Source organism: Eptesicus fuscus, chromosome 22, assembly GCF_027574615.1.
Source record: "Eptesicus fuscus isolate TK198812 chromosome 22, DD_ASM_mEF_20220401, whole genome shotgun sequence".
In the NCBI taxonomy this organism is placed as follows: Eukaryota; Metazoa; Chordata; class Mammalia; order Chiroptera; family Vespertilionidae; genus Eptesicus; species Eptesicus fuscus.
Window position 1 is genome coordinate 14,095,139 of NC_072494.1, and position 23,687 is coordinate 14,118,825.

The 23,687-nt window shown below is 39.2% G+C and overlaps 1 protein-coding gene across 7 annotated transcripts in view; it reads right to left on the reverse strand.

Annotated features, from left to right (window-relative positions):
* Positions 1-23,687, reverse strand: part of RPRD2 (regulation of nuclear pre-mRNA domain containing 2) — a 67,701-nt gene that overhangs the window by 38,432 nt on the left and 5,582 nt on the right. For all 7 annotated transcript variants that reach the window (XM_008155824.3, XM_054712038.1, XM_008155823.3 and 4 more), the window contains exon 2: positions 3,168-3,297. In XM_008155824.3, the coding sequence (XP_008154046.2) occupies positions 3,168-3,297 (130 nt within the window). The remainder of the gene's footprint in view (positions 1-3,167; positions 3,298-23,687) is intronic.

Here is a 23,687-nt window from a genome sequence, read left to right on the forward strand (position 1 = left end):
TAGTTGCCTCCTATAGTACCGCTAACCTGGGATCAAACCTGCACTTGGGTATGTGCCCAATTGGAATTGAACCCGCAACCTTCTGGTGTATGGGACAACACTCCAACCAACTGAGTCCGACCAGCTAGGGCTCACATGAATATTTTATTACAATAATAACTAGCACATCCAGGTTCTCAGACTATGAAATTGCAAACCAGTGAGGGAAGGATAAACTGAAATATAATAAAAAGGAACTGGAGCCCTAACCGGTTTGGCTCAGTGGATAGAGCGTCAGCCTGCGGACTCAAGGGTCCCAGGTTCGATTCCGGTCAAGGGCATGTACCTTGGTTGCGGGCACATCCGCAGTGGGAGGTGTGCACGAGGCAGCTGATTGATGTTTCTCTCTCATCGATGTTTCTAACTCTCTCTCCCTTTCCCTTCCTCTCTGTAAAAACTCAATAAAATATATTATTAAAAAAAAAAAAAGGAACTGGAATAATTAGATTGTTATTTGGAAAGAAAAAGTTCCCTAACCCATCTGAAAGAACTAGTTTTCCCTCTGGCCATCTCCTTTAACATATGACAGTGAGTTCACCCCATAGCAACTTTTAATCAAGTGAAATCAAGTAACTCCTTAAAGGTTCTAAAAGAATAAAATAATGCCTACTACAGAGGTCTCTAATAGGTTGCCCATGGCTCAAATTTAGTCATCAGATGTGTTTTATTTGGCTAACAATATTTTTTTAACGTGATTTAGTTTTACACATTTAAAAAATGGGGGCTTCATATAAAAACCAGATTCTGACTTAGTTTAAAGGGTGAAAAAAGTCTTTGCAAGGTCTGGCAGTGTTTTTAACACTGGGCTCATATTTCTTTATTGCCATGGGCTAAGGGCAGAGTAGCTGCTGTCCCTTTTTGATGGATATTCCTCACATTCAACTCACTTCACTCATCTATGTTACCTGCCTGGAACTTAAAATTTTTAAATCAGTTACTGCTAACATATACAGTATAGGAAAGGTACTGCTTTTCTATGTTGAACTTGAATCTGGCTACTTAACTGAACTCTCTTATTAGTTGGTTCTATGGCAAACTACCAAACTTGAGCCAAATCTGGCCTGCTGCCTATTTCTGTAAATAAAGTTTTATTGGAACATAGCCATCCCATTTATGTATTGTCTATGGCTGCTTTCATGCAAGAATGGCAAAGTTGAATACCTGGGACAGAGATCCTATGGCCTGCAAATCCTAAAATGCTTACTACCTGACCCTTTACAGAAAAAGGTTGCCCACCCCTAATGTGGGTAATCATATCATATGCAAATAATGACAATTCTGTCTCTTCTAAATGCATTCTTCTTATTTATTTAGAAATGAATGGGATATCCAATAAAAAAGGGAATAGTATGATAATAGAAGGCAACCATCTTGGAATGCTTTTATTATTTTACCATTAAGTCTGATATTTACTAGAGGTTTTTGAAGATACCCTTCATTGAGTTAAGAACATTTTCAGAGCTTAAAATTTTAATTTAAAGGACTGTACTTTATTTTGAGATTAAGTCCTTCCCATCTTTTACTGTGAAATAGTAATAGAAATACGAAGTAGTTGTTTTAAAAAATATCTTCACATTGTAAAATAAAAGCTGACAACCATGAATTAGGTCATGAAATCTTAAGTGTAGGGAAGATTAGGTTAAATTTTAAAAAGACTACAGTGACATTTACAGCAGAAACTCTAAGTGGGGATCATCTGGCATACTGCTTTCCTACTTAAAATTACTGCGTTTATATATGTAAAGAGGCAGCACATACTAGTGCGTAAGTGGCAGAGAACATGGGCTTGTCTAGACAGGCTTGGGTGGGAATTCTATAGGACACTCCCCCTCCACCCAGGGAGCTGTAAGAATTTAGGCAAGTTATTTAATCTCTCCAAGCCAGTTTCTTCCTCCTTAAAATGGAATAGTAGTAGTAGGTACTTTATAAAGTTGTTCTCAGGATTAAATGACTTAGAGCACACATAGCACTTTGTAAAATATCTGGTCAATTTCAAGTATTCAATAAATGTGAGGTGCAATTGTTATTTTATGTATTCCTGACATGTGTATCTTTATCACTTAGTACATACAGATAGGGCCATATTTTGATCTTTTGTAATACCAAAGTAGGTATCTGAAGTTAATAATCCAAAGGAAGAAACAAGGATCATTTAGTTATGATGGGTTATACTAACAAATGGATCAGTAGTACATTATCTACATATATAAAAGCCTAAGCGACCATCACAACTGAATGGACAACTGAACAGGCTGCGTGGGGCAACCAGGCCCACAGGGGAGGTAGTTGGGGGTGACCAGGCTGGCAGGGGGGTGTGTGGGGGGGGGCAGTTGGGGGCGACCAGACCAGCAGGCGAGCAGTCAGGAGCCAGTGGTCCCAGATTGTGAGAGGGATGTCCCAGATTGGAGAGGGTGCAGGCTAGGCTGAGGGGATCCCCCCCAATGCACGAATTTCATGCACCGGGCCTCCAGTTTTAATATTTATACAAATATATTAAGCTAATAAATATATAATTTGAGGAAATATTTATCTATTTTGATTGTTCCATATTATTATTTTCCCTCCAATTGTGTGTGTGTGTCTCTTGTACCAAACAACTTACAAATATGGATAAAACACAAGGAAAACAATTAGTACAGGGCAAAAATAAGATCAGATATGTGTTCCAGCATTTTGGAAAATGCTGGATATAATTTTGCTAAGAATGGAATAAATCAGTATGGAGTTGGGAATAAATATCTCCATTCCCCTTTAATTACACAGATTTCATGAAGGGAATAAAATTTCAGAAAGACTTAAAAAAGTAGGCAAATGTGTAAAAACTCCCACAAAAATAGAAGAAGCCGTTGGAAAGAAGTAGCCAGAGAGTATGACCAGGAGATACATATGGTCAGTGAGGCCAGAAGAGGCAGACTGTAAATAACAAACTTTCAAAAGGGGAACAAAGAGTTTTTGAAAGAAAAAAATGCATACATTAGCAGGAAAGTTACAATGAATAACTTAGGCAAAATATTCTTGGATCCTTAAGCATGTACAACTATTACAGTTCTTAGTAATGGGTAAAAATTGAATCTAAAATTCTACATTTTCTAAGCTTAGATCCCAAAGACCAGAAAGAATTTACTTACTTCACTAGAGCAGCTGCTTCAGGAAGTACATCAGCAAATGATTCACGGAATATGATTGCGTTTTTCCTTTTACAGTTCTGGATGACATCATTGGCAAGGTAAAAGAGATTCAAACGGTGGGGATAGGCAGCTAGAGACGATAAAAGATATAAATAAATCCAAATCAGTCAATTTATACTTAGTTCAATTTATTCCAAATACAGTGTTCTCAAACTGCTATTAGATGGATGGATGAACAGACAAATGAACTAATATGATCAACCTACTGAACCTAGTATCTAAAAACCTTGACTGCTTCAGGTTCAGTTTTTGTTCAAGCTACTCCTTGAATAGATTTCTTTATAGATGCTTGCCACTAAAAAACTCATTAACTCTGGAGAAGCTAAAATTAAAAAAACAAAACAAAACTGCTCTCCCAAACATTTGAAAAGATAAAAAATTGAGTAGAAGCAGCTCAACTTGTTGCAAAAACACCAGGTTTACTGGAAAGAGCGTGGGCTTTTCTAGAATCCAATCAGAATGTGACCTCAGGCAAAGTCCTTATAATTGTAGATAGACTCCTTTCATCAGCCAGTCCAGATACCACTCAGATACATGTAAGTCCTCCCATCTGCTGGAAAAGAGGTTCTGCTGCTACTTGCATCACCAAGCGAAGGTCCTGGGAAATGAGTAATTTGATCCCATAAAACACACCAGTCAACCTTTTTCAAAGGCCCATGATTAGGCCCAATCAACTTACTATCTGGAACCTTGAGCAATGTCGCCCCAAATTTCATTGTTATCCTGGACAATTTTAATATCCACATGGATGATCCATCATATTTTCTAGTCCCCCAATTTCTTGATCTCAAATTCAAATTCAGTATCCTCCCAGAACCATCTTTTGTTCTTCACTTTCATCAGAATCTCAGTTCTTTGTTTTCTCTACAGCCTCTTCCAGTATTCAAATTCTTTCTCCATCAATTCCAGAGTTTCTGACCCTTTATTAAAATAACTCTTTTATCAAAAAAAGAGTTTTTTATCTTCATCATCGTTCCCCCACCTGCCTCAAATTTAGCCTTTCTAGCACATGCACTCAACAAAATCTTAAATCTGGATCTAACGGAATGCCTTCACTACAACTTTATTTCCGCTCCTGTGTTCTGTTGAAGAAAAATCCTTTCACCAGGAAGATTGAAACCATATAAATTCAAACTTCTCCAGCTGAGCCCTCAATGCTACAGTCCTTCCACATGTCTTAATCAGCATTTTCCCTCATATACTGTAAGAGCTATATCAAATTTCTACCACTCTTGTCAAGACCTCTATGTTACCACATTCCTTTCTCACTCTCAGGAGATAAGCTTATATGCTATTTAAAAAACAATAAATGTTTGAATGTTATGGTTGAATTCTCAATGTTTTATTTTGTTTCTCTATTTCACAGAGAAAGCATAAATCATCAGATGGAAATTATGTTCTCTCAAAAAAAAGTTATCCACATTTAAACTCATCCAGATCAACTTAACTTAACCTGAGTCAGAATCAGGAATCTGAAAGACCTTTATGTACTCGCTGTCTTCACTTTAACTTCTATTAACTCCATACTTATAGAATGACAACTTCACAGGTTGTTATAAGAATTAAATAAATCAATGTATATGGACAGGTGGCTCTGTTGGTTGGAGCTTCATTCCATACACCAAAAGGCTGAGGGTTTGATCTCCAGTCAGGTGCATTCGAGAGGCAACCAATCGATGTTTCTCTCTCTCCCCTCCCTCGCTCTCTAAAATCAACAAAAACATTTTAAAAACAAACAAAACAATGTGTATAAAGCATTAAGGAGAGTGCTTAGCACACAGAAAATGGAATGCTACCAGCATAATCATTCACTTCCATGCCTTTAGCTACTACCACCTATGTATCCATGACTCCCATATCCATACTTTTCAAGCCTGGATTTCCCTTTATCAATCAATGCTAAGTCTCAGAGGCACCTTGAGCTTGATTTTTCAATATTTTACTAATATTAATCTTCCTCCTCTTCCATCTATTACTCCTCCTGTATTTAGCCAGAATTTAAGCAATCAATTTTTTAAAACATATTTTATTGATTTTCCACAGAGAGGAAGGGAGAGGGATAGAGAGTTAGAAACATCGATGAGAGAGAAACATCGATGAGTTGTCTCCTGCACACCCACCACTGGGGATGTGCCTGCAACCAAGGTACACGCCCTTGACCGGAATCGAACCTGGGACCCTTCAGTCCGCAGGCCAATGCGCTATCCACTGAGCCAAACCAGTTAGGGCAGCAATTTTTTGACTCCTCCTCCTCACTACCCTTCAGCCCCCATTTATTAAATCTCCAAGTCTAGCCAATTTTGTCTCCAATAATATCAAATTTATCCCTCTTCTCCTTCTCTATCTACTATAGCTCTTTGTTGGGTTCATCACCTTTCACCTGGACTACTACTTCAATAGCCTCCTAACTGGTTATTTTGCTTCTAGATTTGACCACCCCAAATTTATTCTCTACATTGAATTGCTAAATTCATCTTCTAATATGCAAAACTGTACAGTTATTTCTGATATCAAATCTGCCAATGATTTCCAATTGTTTACTGGAAAATGCCCAAATACCTTAGACTCCATTTATGATCTTGATCTTACATTCTGTTCTAGTCTCATCTCTTCCCCTTCAAAATCAAATTTTATCTTTAATGAATTACAATTCCCAGAAATCTCTGTCTTTCAGAACTTGCCTTTTTTATAATCCCTCTGAATAATCTTTAGTGTTTTCCACTCATCCACAGAAAAACATTCAAATCCTAAATCTGTGGATGTTTCAAGCATCCAAAATTTTAAATTTAATCCATGTCAGATTCTGACCCTCCATCTCATTTCTACTTCTGCCCAAAACAAATCACCTCCAACGATGTTACTGCCACTTTCCCCCAATGTAAACCCTCCACTTTAGCCAGAGCACTAAGAAAGTTAGAAGGAATGAGAAAAGTTGGTTGAGGTAATCTGGGAAGATGCCTATGAATTTTTGAGAAGGCCCATCCTGAATGTTTTTCAAACCCTCTTATACCATAGTTCTTGCTTACATGTTTAGCCTCAACTTTAGCCACTCTCTCCCTTAAAGCTCCAGTTTGGTGAACAAAACTTTGTTCTCATCTTCGAGCCTCACCCTCTTCCCTCTCTTGTCACCCATTTCAATAGGCTAATTCCTTCACTTTCTTCAAGTCTTAGCTGACATCTCACATCTTTGATGAAGCTTCCCCTAACTCCACAAGACTATGTCTTTAGTGAACCCTGAACTTACCCAGTCAACACTTATCACACTACAGTGTACTGGTTTGCACCCTCCATTAGAGAGAGTATAAACTCCCTGAAGGCTAGGATTCTGTCTTGTTTACTGCCATGTCCTCAATGACTAATTCAGTGTCTGATAGGTGCTCAATTAATATTAGCTAAATGTTTAATGAAGAAGTTAAATTTTCATAGGCAAGAAGGAAGGGGAAGAGCACTCCAGTGAGAACAAGTCTTGAGCAAAGGTGCTGAATAGGCCTGTGCAATGATTGTCTTTTGTTTTGGAGGAGGAAGAAATTTAGGGTAGAATTTTAAATTTATTTAACAAAAACTTATGTATCCCTTTCTGTGTGCTAGGCACTGTTCTAAAAATGATACAAATTTTAACTGATGTCCTTACAACAACCCTAGTACTATTATTATCTCCATTTAAGAGATAGAATTAAATGAATTGTCCCTATTCACAGCTAGTGAGTGGTAAAGCTGGGATTTAAATACAGACAGTTTGGCTCCAGAATCTACATTTTTAACCACTACCTATTTCTATATTTGTCTGACCAGGAAGGTTTGGGTGGAAGAACAGTAGGAGAATCTTTGCCAGATGACAAATTCTGGTAGGACTTAAATAATGAGCTAAAAAGTTTCAGCCTTTATTCTGTGGCTAACAAGAAGCCATAAAAAGCTTTTATACAAAATTTTAAAAATATAGACTCCAACTACTACTTACCATTGCCTCCTGGTCTGAGTCATAATCATCTTTTGCTTGAATTACTGTAGTAGCCTTCTAACTGGTTTCCCTGTTTCTACCTTTGTTTGCCTCACTTCAGTCTAATCTCAACTCAGAAGTGTGATCTTGATCCTTTTAAAATAGAAATATGATCATATTATTCCACTGCTTAAATCCCTCCAATAATGGCTCCCCTCCTTACTCAGAGCAAAGATCAAAGTCCTTACAATGGCCTGTAAATCCTAAATAATCTGGCCCCACATTATGTCTCCAATCCCCTGTCCTCGTCACCATTCCAGCCATTTTGGCCACCTTGCTGCTACAAGACCTACAATACACCTGGCTACTCCCTGCCTCCTGGTCCTTTAAGCTCCCTGCTCACTCTGCTTGAAACATCCTTTTCCCACATAGTCTTATGGTTTACCTCTCTCATCACCTTTAAATATTTGCCCAAATGTCATTTTCTCAGTGACTTCCTGTACTCCCTAACCAGGAAAACTACAATATCAAGCCAACAACACTGCTATCATCCTTTCTTGTTTTATTTTCCCACATAATACATAATTTCCCAATATACTGTAGAATTTACTTGTTTATTTTTTTGGCTATCTCCTCCCATGAGAATATAAGCCTCATGTAAGGGAAGGATTTTTTTGTCAGTTTTGTTTATGGTTGAATTCTCAGCATCTACACATTGCAGGTTTTCGTAACTACTTTTTAAATGAATAAATTAGAAGAGAAAGAAGATACAATGAAAAGAAGAAAAGGAATGAAGAATAATAAGTACTTTTCTATTCATTTTGGTTAATAATCCCATAAGGCAGCTGAGAGAAACATCAATGTGAGAGAAACATATTGACTGGCTGCCTCCCGCACATGCCCCCAAGCAAGGCCAGGGATCGAGCCTACAACTAAGGTACATGCCCTTGACCAGGAATCAAACCCAAGACCCTTCTGTCCACGGGCCAAAACTCTGTCCACTGAGCAAAACTGACCATGTTTTTTTTTTAAATGAATTTTTAAAATTGAATTTATTGGGGTAACAGTGGTTAATAAAATTATATAGGTTTCAGCTGCACAATTCTATAATACATCATATGTATTGTTTTACTATTTAAAAAAACACCTAATAGCTTAATATTTTGATTGAGGGCTCAGATTTACAATTATGTTATCTGGGAACAGATTCATCAACGAACTTGAAATGTACCTGGAACTCCCTCTTGATGAGGTATTCTTGCTGAGACTTGGAAACAATGTACTAACTCTGTGGTGTGATGCCATGGTTTTGAGAACCGTCCTCAATAGCCAAGTCTTATCTATATATATAAAAGCCCAGTGACTGAAATGGCGGAATGACCACAATGACCAGAACAACTGGTGGCTATGACGTGCACTACGGCAGCCAACCAGCCTGATCCAGGTCCCGATTGGCCCCCCGCCACCCCCATCTGGGGGCAGGGCTGGCCTGCCAACCACCCATGGCCCCTCCCCCCAGCCAGCCCAGCCCAATGGGCCCCCATTGGAGCGGGCCTGCCGGACCCCACCCATGCGCAGGAATTCGTACACCAGGCCTCTAGTATACGAATATGCTCCATAAAATAAAGTACAAAGAATATCCCAATACAGAAATTAGAGATCTCAAGAGCTATAGGTTAATGGAAGTCAAATCATATTTACATTTAACTTACAAGAATTCATTTGTAAGTACTGAGCCAGAGTTTAAGAACAAAAACAATTAACAACAAAGTTAAACAAGTGTTCAAGGACAAAGGCAATTAAATTTCAAGATAAAATTGGACACCATAGAGAAATACTGACTAACCAAGAACTGGAAGAAATAATAAGATTATTTTCACAAAGATGAAGAGAAACAGAAGAACCAGCACGTTTGAATATTCCTAAATCTGTGGATGTTTCAAGCATCAAAAAAATTCAACTGATTTAATTTCTGAATGATTCACTCTATGGAATTATATACTACCAGTTACAGTATATATCATACATACATACATACATATACACATATATACATGAGGTTGGGAATCATGAATAAAATAACTTCAGCCCTGACCGGTTTGACTCAGTGGATGGAGCATCGGCCTGCGGACTGAAGGGTCCCAGGTTCGATTCCGGTCAAGGGCATGTACCTTGGTTGCGGGCACATCCCCAGTAGGGGGTGTGCAGGAGGCAGCTGGTCGGTGTTTCTCTCTCATCGATGTTTCTGACTCTCTGTCCCTCTCCCTTCCTCTCTGTAAAAAAAAAAATCAAAAATCAATAAAATATATATATATATAAATAATAATAACTTCAATGTATACCAAAAGAGCACCATCTAAACTAAAAATTTCAAACTTGTCTCTTAACATTCATAAGATATCAACTCAGAAGTTCTTTATATAATTTGCCACTCATTTGTTAAATATTGTTATATACAGTTTTCTAGCAATCTAAATCGAAACGTTCCCTAATTCTAAACAGAAAACTGTTCAGTGTTACCAATGATCAATAAAGAGTCAAAGAAACATAGAATCTAAATATCCACCAATAGCCCTGGTCGGTTTGGCTCAGTGGATAGAGCATCGGCCTGTGAACTCAAGGGTCCTGGGTTTGATTCGGGTTAAGGGCACATGCCCGGGTTGCAGGCTCAGTCCCCAGTAGGGGGCATGCAGGAGGCAGCTGATCAATGATTCCCTCTCATCATTGATGTTTCTCTCTCTGTCTTCCTTTCCCTTCCTCTCTGAAATCAATAAAACTATACTTAATAAAAAATAAATTAAAAAATAAACATCCACCAATAGTGGATCAATCAAATATGAAGACCATACAGAAAACAGAAAAATGGTTTACATATTGAAAGTAGAGAAAAAGTACGTCAACTTTGACCCTTGGTTCCCCTTAAATACCACATGTAAGTCTTGTGAATCCTACCTCCTTTATTACTGTGTTTTTCTGAATTTAAGAAACCACTCTTTATAACATGTACCATTTAATGTATCACCAAGAATAAGTACTTCCAATTAGTTGTATGAAACCATCAACTGTAAAATGCACAGATTTCAAACATGTTAAAATGTGAAAAACAATACATCTTAGAATTGATGGACTATATAATTCATAATTCATTCTCTCCCTTCCCACTCCTTTTGCTACCACCTTACTTCATTTTCTCATTATTACAACAAACCTAATTAACTGATCTCTGCCTATATTTTCAACCACTCTGCAATGCAGTCTCCAAACTGCTGAGAATTTATCCCACAGATATGCTTGCCTCTATGTACAAAGACTATAAAGATATTCTTTGCAACACTATTTCCAACGAAAGTCTGGAGATAAGATAATCATTAAGATAATCATAAGTCCATTAATAGGGGCTTGGCTAAATAAAGTATGTTACCTCTACCCACTGAATAGTACATAAAAAATACAAGGATATTCTATACCTCATCTAGATCTATCTCCAAGATATAAAGTGAAAAACACAAGATACAATGGGTCTAGTACGCTATATCTGTACAAAAAATACCAATGAGCATATACTTTATATTAATACAGAATAACTCTGGAAGGGTATACAAAAAACTGCTACAGAAGGAAACCAAAGGATCATGAGAGACAGGGACAGTCATGATAGAAGAGTTCATTTTTTTTAATATACTTTTATTAATTTCAGAGAGGCAGGGAGAGGGAGAGAGAGATAGAAACATCAATGATGAGAGAATTATCGACTGGCTGCCTCCTGCACAACCCCTACTGGGGATCGAGTCCGCAACCCAGGCATGTGCCTTTGATCGGAATCCTACCCGGGACTCTTCAGTCTGCAGGCTGACACTATCCACTGGGCCAAACCAACTAGGGCAGAAGAGTTTATTTTTTATATTTGTACACTTTTTGGAATTTGATTTGGGTATTTACTTATTCAAACTAATACATTAAAAATTAACCCTTTGCACTCGCTTGCTTTTTTCTCGATTCCTTTATTCTAATGCTAACCATGTCGAGTCATACTCGACATCCAAGTGCAAAAGGTTAAAAAGAAAATACCCCTATACATGGCTACATTTTATATTGCCCTTCCTCAATATTGCTAACAACTTGCACATAGTTACTATACTAGATAATACCAAGCAATGATCTAAGTTGTGAAGGGGAAGGAATCTTTTACTCCCATTCCTTGTGGACCAACTCTATCTTCAATAAGTCTACATATTACAAAGTCTTAAATAACCCCTACCATGGCTCTTTTGTAACATTTACTCTTTCAAATTTGACCATATCTATATATATAAAAGTCTAAGTGACCGGAACGACTGGTCGCTATGACACACACTGACCACCAGGGGGCAGATGCTCAACGCAGGAGCTGCCCCCTGGTGGTCAGTGTGCTCCCACAGCGGGAGTGCCGCTCAGCTGACCGACCTGTCCTGGTGGCCCACCAGCCTGGCCTCCTGGAAGTCAGCCTCGGGCACCATGGCCACTTCCCCTCCCTAGATGCTCCGCAAGGAAGAAACAATATAAAAGCGGCTGCCAGGTGATTCCTGACAACCAACGCGAATGTCAGCAGGACAGATCCGGATCCTGGGCCGGCAAGGGCATCCTGTGCCCCCGCTACCCACTTCAGGACCCCACCCGTGCACCAATTCGTGCACCAGGCCTCTAGTAAATAATAAGGTGCTAAGGATAGTCCTGTCTCAAATCCACATATCAGAATTCTCATCAGAGAATGGTATAGTGGAAAGAAGATAGAAATTAGACTCAGACTAACATCAATTCAAATTCTACCTCAATAACTAATTGGGTCATGACCTTGGGTAAAATTATGTCACCAAGCCTTAATTTCCATATCCTATATAATAAAGAGGTAATATGCAAATTGACCATCACTCCAACACACAAGATGGCCGCCCCCATGTGGACGCAAGATGGCCAGCAGAGGAGGGCAGTTGGGGGCGACCAGGCCTGCAGGGGAGGGCAGTTGCGGGGGACTGGGCCTGCAGGGGAGGACAGTTGGGGGGGACCCAGGCCTGCAGGGGAGGGCAGTTAGGGCGGACCAGGTCTGCAGGGGAGGGTAGTTAGGGGCAACAAGGCTGGCAAGGGAGGACAGTTAGGGGTGACCAAGCCAGCAGGGGAGGGCAGTTGGGGGTGAACAGGTCGGCAAGGGAGGGCGGTTAGGGGCAATCGGGCCAGCAGGGGAGGACAGTTAGGGGAGACCAGGCCAGCAGGGGAGGGCAGTTAGGGGTGACCAGGCCAGCAGGGGAGGGCAGTTGGGGGCAACCAGGCTTGCAGGGGAGCAGTTAGGCATTGATCAGGCTTGCAGGGGAGCAGTTAGGCATTGATCAGGCTTGCAGGGGAGCAGTTAGGCATTGATCAGGCTTGCAAGGGAGTGGTTAGGGGGTGATCAGGCTGGCAGGCAGAAGCAGTTAGGGGCAATCAGGCAAGCAGGCAGGCGAGCGGTTGGGAGCCAGCAGTCCTGGATTGTGAAAGGGCAGTCAGACATCCCTCGAGGGGTCCCAGATTGGAGCGGGTGCAGGCTTGGCTGAGGGACACCAGTCCCCCTGCCCCCGTGCATGAATTTCATGCACCGGGCCTCTAGTCTTAAAATAAATATAATCACTCAAAAGGCATTTGGATATTTTAAGTATCTGTTTGTAGTACCTGTTACAGAGCAATTTATTCAAAGTTGTTTCTTCCCATTTTTCCTTCCAAGTTAGTATATATGAGGTGAGTATGAGCAGAGAATGCCATCTATTGAAACTAATCCATGTATGACAATAGTTTCATCCTCTTTAACTTTGGCCTCTGAAAATGGGGAGAAAAAGGGCTCTATGATTCTTAGCTCCTCCAATCCCAGGAAGCATGTGAAGCATTTAAGCTGCCAAAAAAATCAGAGGCCCAATCACTTGGAAACCCTAGTCTTCAAAAAACTCTTAGAGCTTCAAACCAACTTTCTTTTCAGATGTACCAGGTGTACCGGTTAATAATGAGGATTTTTTTCAACAGATGCAGTTACACATATGAGATATATATGCGACTTGATATGTATGCTATTTTGTTGTATTGACAAGCTTCAAAACTTCATATGTCCAATTTTCTGAAGGTGTTAACATCATAGATATTTTTACGCTTAAAAATGTTGAATTTTGGCCAAAACCGGTTTGGCTCAGTGGATAGGGCGTCGGCCTGTGGACTGAAGGGTCCCGGGTTTGATTCCAGTCAAGGGCATGTACCTTGGTTGTGGGCACATCCCCAGTGGGGGTTGTGCAGGAGGCAGCTGATTGATATTTCTCTCTCATCGATGTTTCTAACTCTCTATCCTTCTCCCTTCCTCTCGGTAAAGAATCAATAAAATATATATATATATAAAAAGTTGAATTTTGTGCCAAAAAGGAGCATTTGCGGGAAGTTTTAATTCATTACTTTATTTTGAAGTGCTGCTGAAAGTTAGTGTATACTTCGGGAAACTTATGGTGAACATGCTCCATCTCAAAGTACTTGTGGACGCTGGTTTAAACGCTTTAAAGTGATGATTTCGATTTGAAAGACAAAGAACGTCCAGGTCAACGGAAAAAGTTTGAAGACCAACAATTACAAGCATTATTGGATGAAGATGCGTGTCAGACTCAAAAACAACTTGCAGAAAGATTAAACGTTGCTCAGCAAATAATTTCCGATCATTTACAAGCAATGGGAAAGATTTTAAAGGAAGGAAAATGATTGCCACATCAACTGAATGAAAGACAAATGGAAAACCAAAAAGTCATCAGTAAAACGTTGCTTCCACATCACAAAAGCCTTTTTTGCACCGAATTGTGACTGGTGATGAAAAGTGGATTTTGAGAATCCCAAATGAACAAAATCATGGGTTGATCCAGGTCAACCATCAACTTCGACTGCAAGGCCAAATCGCTTCGGAAAGAAGACAATGCTCTGCGTTTGGTGGGATCAGGAAGGTGTGGTGTATTATGAGCTTCTAAAACCAGGTGAAACCGTTAATACTTATCGCTACTGATAACAAATAATCAAGTTGAACCACGCTTTGATCGTAAAACCACCAGAATGTGCCAGAAGACACGGCAAAGTAATTTTGCTTCATGATGACGCACCATCACACACTTCAAAACCAGTTAAAGACACGGTAAAAGATCTTGCCTGGGAAGTATGAACCCACACGCTGTATTCACCAGACCTTGCTCCTTTCAGATTACCACTTGTTCCGATCAATGGCATATGCACTTTCTGAGCAGCACTTCAAAACTTACAAAGAAGTGGAAAACTGGGTCTCTGAATGGTTTGCCTCAAAACAAGAAAAGTTCTATTGGGACGGTATCCACAAATTACCTGAAAGATGGGAAAAATCTAGCGATAGACATTACTTTGAATAAAGCACTTTTGATGTTTCTCTTGAAATTATCGCGTTTTGATGACAAAATCCACATTATTAACTGGTACACCTGGTACTCAGAAATGGTTGACCTACAGTAATACTAAGTACAGAGATTTACATGAGTTATTTAATTTATTATACCTAAAAACTATGCAGAATAACTATGCACATATCTTTAACTAACAAAATGTTTTTAAAAGTTGATTATAACCAAAACTCTATTCATGTATAATACAAAGCCCTCTCCCTCCCTCTCTGAAATCAATTTAAAAAATAAACAAACCCAAGTCAAATCCCTAGTCCTTAATGAAAACTTTTTAAACCACTTCCATTTTTCTTTACTCTGAACTCATACTGCTCTTATATTTAATACTAGAGACCCGGTGCATGTATTCGTGCACCAGTGGGGTCCCTCGGTCTGCCTGTGGAGATTAGGCCGAAACCAGCTCTCCAACACCCCCCCAGGGGTCCCAGATTGTGAGAGGGAGCAGGCCAGGCACAGGGACCCCACCGGTGCATGATCAGGTCCAGGGAGGGACCATGGGAGGGATTCAGGGTGTGTCCAGCCCATCTCGCCCAGTTCCAATCGGCCAGACCCCAGCAGCAAGCTAACCTACCAGTCGGAGTGTCTACCCCCTGGTGGTCAGTGCGTGTCATAGCAACTGGTCAAACGGTTGAACTAACAATTGGACACTTAGCATATTGGGCTTTTATTATATAGGATCATGCAGTGTTTCACACCTTAGCTTCTCCTTGGGTGGAATGTAAAATGTTTTCTATCTTCAATGATGCTGATTATCTATGAAATACTTGCTAATCTGTATTTTGTTGACTGCCTGTCTGCCCTGGTCTAACTTGAGGCAAAAAACCCCAGCAGATTATTCCTTTTCATCTTCAATAAGTATTGGCACAAGACAACTATTTATTAAGTACATCAATGAAGAGAAATGCTAGTGTGGCTGATTCAAACAAATTAATTCCCAAAACATCCCACTGAGCATTTAGAACACATCATATTGATTCTTTTAACAAATTTACCCTGGTAATTATATGCTTAAATGTATAACATGATAATCTACCTCTCCACACCTTATACTTCTCTAATAGACAGGAAGAGAGATGCTGCAAAGTGCAGAAAGGATAACTTGTAAGAAAACAATATATTGCCTGGCCTGCGTGGCTCAGTGGTTGAGCGTCAACCTATGAACCAGGAGGTCACGGTTTGATTCCCGGTCAGGGCACATGCCCGGGTTGCAGGCTCCATCCCCAGTAGGGGGGCATGCAGGCGGCAGCTGATCAATGATTCTCTCTCATCATTAATATTTCTACCTCTCTCTCTCCCTTCCTCTCTTAAATCAATAAAAATATATGTATTTTTAAAAACCACAATATATTAACCAAAGTATCAGGTGACATTTCAAAATCAATTCCACCATCAATAACAACAAAGCATATCTGAGATCAGGAGTTGTAAAATTATACATTTACAAAAGACTTAAAAGAATTGGTTTCCATAAAACTTATTTAAAGTCACAATTAGTTGTCATAGTCGGATACCATTCCTTGACTTTTTTCTCAATCTATCTAATAAGTAAAGAAAAATTTTGCCCTGGCCAGGTAGCTCAGTTGATTAGATGCCAAGATTGCAGGTTCCATCTACAGTCAGGACATATACAAGAAAGAATCAACTAATTAATGCATAAATAAATAGAACAACAAATCAATGTTTCTCTCTGCCTTCCTCTCTCTCATATCAATCAACCAATCAATCAATAATTTTAAAAAGAGAAAAAATTCCAAGCAGCAGTATGGTCTTTGGCAGTTGTTCCCAAATTCTGGTTTTGGCCTTTAATGAAATTTCTACTGGTTTGCAGAGAAATGAAAAAAGTAAGGACAAAGCTTATTTTTCCTAAAGTAAAATGTATCCACACTAAGGGATTATTCCTTATTATCTTCTTCCTACTTTTCTATTAAAATACCTTTATGAAATGATAATAACAAATTTAATGTCCTTAGCTGGCAATATAAACAATCCTTTTTCAGCACCCTTAGTTTTTTCTTAAACTGACTGGCTCATATCTAGAAATTACAGTCCAAAAGATCTTCTCTGACCCTGACTCACTGTGAGCTACCAAAGTAAATGCATAAATACTTCATCTGCTTAGTCTTTTTTTTTTAATGTTTTTATTAATTTTATAGAGAAAGGGATAGGGATAAAGAGATAGAAATATCAATAAGAGAGAGACATCGAATGGCTGTCTCCTGCACGCTCCCTACTGGGGATCGAGCCCACAACCTGGGCATGTGTCCTGACCAGAATCCAACCCAAGACCTCTTAGTTCATGGGATGACGCTCAATCCACTGAGCCACACCAGCCAGGCATAAGCATATTTTTAATGCATTACTAGTGTATGCTAAAAAAGAAGTAAAGGAGCTTTTTAAGGATGTATTATCCTCTCCCTTTCTCTCTATGAGAATAATGAATAAAAACATTTAAAAATATGCTTATAACCTTCCATACAGAAGAATTTAAATAATTTACATTGATACTACCCCCTCAAGGAGGTGGAGCATAACTTCCCACTTCTTAAGTGTGTACTATGCACAGTGACCTCTTTCCAAAGTGTCCAGTATGATGAGGAGAGGGAGAAGTAACTTTACAGTGAAGAAACCTGACAAACACTGCCTTACCCAGTGATCAACATTAGCATCATGGGTGATAAGTCATGCTGGTAGTTACCCTTGATATGATGTAATAAAAATGGCACTTTACTTCTTCCCAGGAACCTATAACCCAATCATGAAGAAAAAAGAATCAGACAAACCCATATTAAAGGACATTCTACAAAATATCTGATCAGTATTTCTCAAAACTGTTAGTCAAAAAAGAGACATGATGACTAGGCAAAAAATCAAGGAAATCCACAAATAAAGTATGAACTCTAGTTAATAATTATACATATATCAATATTAGTTCATTTGTTGTAACAAATGCACCACACTAATTAATTTAAGATATTAATAACAAGAAAAACTGGGGAAGAAAACCAAGATAGCGGCATAGGTAAACACCTAAACTGCTGCCTCACACAACAATTTCAAAACTACAACTAAAGGACAAAACGGACATCATCCAGAACCACAGGAAGGCAGGCTGAGTGGAAATTCTACAACTAGAAGGAAAGAGAAAAGCACACTGAGACTCAGAGGAGCTGTGGAAGTGCAGAGGTACGGAGGCGCGCACGCAAGGAGAGGGCTGGCTTTCTCAATCAGGAGGGAGACAAAAGCTCCCGACTGCTCTGAACTCCAGTTCCGGGCGAGACTCCGGGGACCCAGACTCATACGGGGAGAAACTGGACTGTCTGGCAATGGGCGAAACTCGAGGGCGGCTTTCTCTCAGAGGTGCTTGCGATTACCGCGGGACACTGAGACCCAGGGACATCTTAGGGCAGGGCTGACGGGAAGCCATTGCTATTTGCTCCGCCCTGAGATCCTGCCCCATCCAAGTTGAACAGAGGCTTTTGCATATGAATGACCTGGTCCTTTGAAATCTAAACTTACCTAACAAACTGCAGCTGAGTCAGTGAGACCCAGAACATCCAAAAGAAGGCCCAAGGCCCCGCAGCAGCTTGCATTGCTTCACAGCTGGGCCTCATCTGGGCACCTCCAAAACCCAAACAAAGAAGAGGAATCTGCAGATCTCTCTGTAGCTCCTGCTCAGTGGCCTCAGGCAGAGGCTAAATCAGCACCTCCTTGGAGATCCAAGAGCCAGTGTACCCAGGGATCAAAGTGGGACCATCCAGATTACAACTCCTCAGATCCATAAGGGACACACTCAGGGGGCAGACTCAGTGAACACCAAAGCCCCATTGAAGCAATTCTTGTCTCATAAGGGTGTCTCCAGCACAGAAGTTCTCCCGGAGTAGACACAACTGATCCTCACAGCCAATTGGCCTGGAGGTCAATTCCTCCCAGTGATACCAACAGCAATCAAGGCTTGACTACAAGACTGTGCACACAGCCCACAAAGGGGTGCACCAAGAGTGTCCACCTCAGGTAACTGTGAAGAGTTGTAAAATCATAAAAGCCAGCATTTCAGTAAGGGCCTGAGGTCAGTTGAAGACAAGGTCAGTTGAAGACAATTAGAATAAGTCAGCCAAGAACTTTGAGATAGAAACCAGATAGCCATCTATGGCTGGGGGGAACTGATACCAAGAGTTTGTGCATAGATAAAGAAAAATGTTTATATGTCAACAGACTTAATTGTCTTAACTATTCCAGGAAGCAGAAAACCTGCTGTGGAAAGTTACCGGGTTGTAAAATGGAAAGACCCTGCCCCCTAAAGTGTATTTAACCTGTGTTCAAACCCTGCTTCGGGGCCCACAACCTCTGCTCTGTGTTCAGAGTATGTTGTGGGACCGGGCATGCCTGTACCAATAAACCCTTTGCTTTTTGCATGAGAAGCCTCTCTTGGTGCTTTGTGAGTGCGGCCAGCGTTCAGGGCGTGGGGAGGCTGAGCCACTGGGCCCTATAGGACACCTAGCACACAAAGCCACTCTATCAACTCAGGGAAGCAGCCAAAATGCGGATACAAAGAAACAGGTCACAAATGAAAGAAATGGAGGAAAGCAAATGACTGGATATAGAGTTCAAAACCACGATTATAAGGTTTTTCAAGAATTTTCTAGAAAAGGCCAATAAATTTAGTGAGACCCTCGAGGATATAAAAAAGGACCAACTAGAAATTAAGCATACACTGACTGAAATAAAAAATAATATACAAAGATCCAACAGCAGACTAGAGGATCGCAAGAATCAAGTCAAAGATTTGAAATACAAAGAAGCAAAAAACACCCAACCAGAAAAGCAAAAAGAAAAAAGAATCCAAAAATATGAAGATAGTGTAAGGAGCTTCTGGGACAACTTCAAGCGTACCAACATCAGAATTATGGGGGTGCCAGAAGAAGAGAGAGCAAGATACTGAAAACTTATTTGAAGAAATAATGACAAAAAACTTCCCCCACCTGGTGAAAGAAACAGACTTACAAGTCCAGGAAGCACACAGAACCCCAAACAAAAGGAATCCAAAGAGGACCACACCAAGACACATCATAATTAAAATGCCAAGAGCAAAAGACAAAGAGAGAATCTTACAAGCAGCAAGAGAAAAACAGTTAGTTACCTACAAGGAAGTACCATACGACTGTCAGCTGATTTCTCAACAGAAACTATGCAGGCTAGAAGGGAGTGGCAAGAAATAGTCAAAGTGATGAATAGCAAGAACCTACAACCAAGATTACTCTACCCAGCAAAGTTATCATTCAGAATTGAAGGTCAGATAAAGAGCTTCACAGATAAAACAAAGCTAAAGGAGTCAGATAAAGAGCTTCACAGATAAAACAAAGCTAAACATCACCACCAAACCAGTATTATATGAAATGCTGAAAGGTATTTTTAAGAAGAGGAAGAAGAAGAAAAAGGTAAAGATAAAAATTATGAACAACAAATACATATCTTATCAACAAGTGAATCTAAAAATCAAGTGAATAAAAAATCTGATGAACAGAATAAACTGGTGAATATAATAGAATCAGGGGCATAGAAAGGGAGTGGACTGACAATGCTCGGGGGGGAAGGGGTGTGGGGGGTGCAGGAAGAGACTGGACAACAATCGCACACCTATGGATGAGGACAGTGTGGGGGGGGTAAGGGCAGAGGGAGGGGTGGGAACCGGGTGGAGGGGAGCTATGGGGGGGGGATGAGGAACAATTGTAATAATCTGAACAATAAAGATTTATTAAAAATGAAAAAAAAATTAAAAAAGAAAAACTGGGTACAGGGTATATGACAACTCTCTATACTATTTCTGGTTCATAGTTCGATGCTCAACACTGAGCCATGCCAGCAGGGCAAGAACATTTATTAAGCCAGTCAGACCTAGTTTCAAAGCCCAGCCCCTATTTCCAACTGCATGACCTTTTCAAAACACTTCTTTCCTTATCTACTCTATGGGATAATAATAATACCTACATATTCAAAGGTTATTGTCAAGATTACATGACATAATACATGTGAAGTGTGTAGGATAGCATAAGGTACATAACTGTCCATAAATATTAGCCAATATGAGGATTATATACACTATCTAAAAGGCTAATTATCTACTAAACAACTCTTCTCAGATGCCCTCTAAACACTCCAACTCCATATGTTCAAATCTGCTTTCATTATCTAGCTCTTCCTCCCCAATTCTGTCACCCAAGACAGAATCCACAGAATCCATCTTTCAAATTTTCCTCTAACTTCATTCCCAACATACAACTGGTTGAAAAGTTCTATCAAATTCTACTTATACTAAAAACCTCTTTGAAATCATTGAAATGCACAGGCACACAAACTCAAAGAAACAGAGAGTATAATGGTGGTTGCCGGGGACTAGGGAGTGGGGAGATGTTGACCAAAGGATACAAACTTCCAGTTATTAGATGAGTAAGTTCTGGGGATCTAATGTACAATATGGCATCTATAGTTAAAATATGGTATGATATGCTTGAATGTTCCTAGATCTTTAAACGTTCTCTAACACAAACTAATTTATAAGGTGATAACCTTATTGTGGTAATCATTTTGCAATATATATGTGTATCAAATAATCATGTTGTATCGTGATTATTGAGATGTCAATTCCATCTCAATAAAGCTGGAAAAAAATAGGCATAAGGCTGTTTGGGAACCATCATACTATATACATCACACTCACTACATATGGAACAATACAAAATACCAATAAACTTTGAAAGAAATTGGAAGCAGTCTAGCACAGTGGTAGAGAGTAGACTCTGGAGTAAAGACTGCTTAGATTTGAATCCTGGCTCTACTGTTCACTTGCTGTGTACCTTGAACAATTTACGTCACTAAGTCTTTAAGTACTTCCCTTATTACCATTTATAATATTTCTTCATTATTTTCCCTGTCACCAGTGTAATTTTACATATATATCACTAATAGACTTATTAAGTAATAAAAATTTACTTCATGAATTGTTATATTAAATGAGATCACATAAGAACTCAGGAAATGTTAACTATTTATTATTAAATCTATTAGTGATATGTTTGTGAAGTTAACTGCATTAATGACTAGAAATTTAATAAAGAATACTGTTAAATAATAAAGTATTTGTAAGCAACAGAGGCTTTGAATCTATTATTTTTCTTTCTCCCACTCTCACCTTCTGCCTACATTTTTTTTTTTAAATTAAACTTATGCTTAGCCACTCTGAAACCAGGTAGTTTCCTTTTCCTATGCTATAAATTTTCTGACAGTTTCCTCCGTGAGCCCCAGCTTATAAAATTTTTAAGTGGGGATAACTCATATCTTACAGAGCTAATGTCGGGTTTAGAGGTAATATACGTATGATATCTAGTAAATAAACTCAGTGAATACTTTCACTCCAACCAAAAAGTGATACCTCTTTTAAAGTGTTACAGCAGCCGAAACCGGTTTGGCTCAGTGGATAGAGCGTCGGTCTGTGGACTGGAGGGTCCCAGGTTCAATTCCGGTCAGGGGCATGTACATTGGTTGTGGGCACATCCCCAGTAGGAGGTGTGCAGGAGGCAGCTGGTCGATGTCTCTCTCTCTTTGATGTTTCTAACTCTCTATCCCTCTCCCTTCCTCTCTGTGAAAAATCAATAAAATATATTTTTTAAAAGTGTTACAGCATATAAAAATGCATACTATCACACTTCCCAGAACCAATTATTTTTGTTCAATTCCTATCTTAGTTACTAAATGTTAAGTTTCTTATAATTTTCAGCATCCAATACAGAGTTTTACATAAGCAAGCATTCAATATTCCTGAGTTCATTTTCTAAATGCTGTCTTTGGACACAGGAAGACACTATACATTTCAATAACTCAAGTAACGCTGGCTGTCTCCTGGACACAAGAGATCATAATTTTAAAATACTGCTTTATGCTATAGTTTTTAAAACTATCAAACAGTTTGGTATCCGTTCTGGTCTTTTAAAAATAAAATGTGGAATGCTGTACCTCCTAACATTAAAAGATCTTCCCCCCTCGAACACTGCAGCTTTTACTAAAGGGTAATAAAGAAACTCGCTCACTCACTTTCCCTCTGCTAGTGGATACCAAAGAACCATACAGTGAAAATAAGTGAAACTACACATTCACTAAAGAGTAAAGTGGAGAGAGAAAGAGATGAGGGAAAAAATGAAGGCCACAACCAAAAAATTTAAACCCAGCATACTATACATTTAATTTCTTTCATCAAAGAGCCTCTATTTCAATGTTTCTAAGAAAATAAAAAGAATGAGGTATTTTTTTAAACTGCCTTTATCTTAGCCAGACAAACTTTATGTTCCAAAGCCCAGATGAAATTTTTGCCTTTTTCCAAAAGGAGGAACTAGGTTCTACTACTTTCTCTACAAGATGTACATTTCTCCAGTGCTCTATAATTATACAAAACAACTACTTTTTTGTTTCCTTGACAAACAAACGAGAAACTCAGTCAAGCTGGTTTGTACAATAGTGTTAAGTTATTGACAAATTTTACTAGGGTCTCTGAACTCCTTCTACACATTAAAAGGCCTCACATAATCTGATAGTTGAAATTTTAAAACAACTAACTCACATACCCTCTTTGGACTTGAATAAAATTAGTAAGCCTCTACTTCCTAAGAAATCACACATACATACCCCTTCTCTGCAGATAAAACTTTAATTTTGGGGTGACCTGTTTGAGCAAATTTTAATATTAATATTATTCTACTGCCAATGAAATTTTCCTTTTAAGATTTACATACCACAGGACCATGTGAAGCTTGTCAATATTGTTTCACACTTTTGAGTTATGAGAATAGAATGTTTATCTGTTACATAATTTATTTAGTTTACTATAAGCTTATATAGCAAAATTATGTTCTATATGTTATTTCAGATCCACCTAGAGCCATGTATATAATACCACCCTTCTGCATTTGACAGACAACGCAGCTAAATGAAGAACATAACAATGGCTTGTAAAATCACATAATACAGGTAAAAGGCTCATTTAGTATATACCATTGCAATAATTATACGGTATAACTAAGG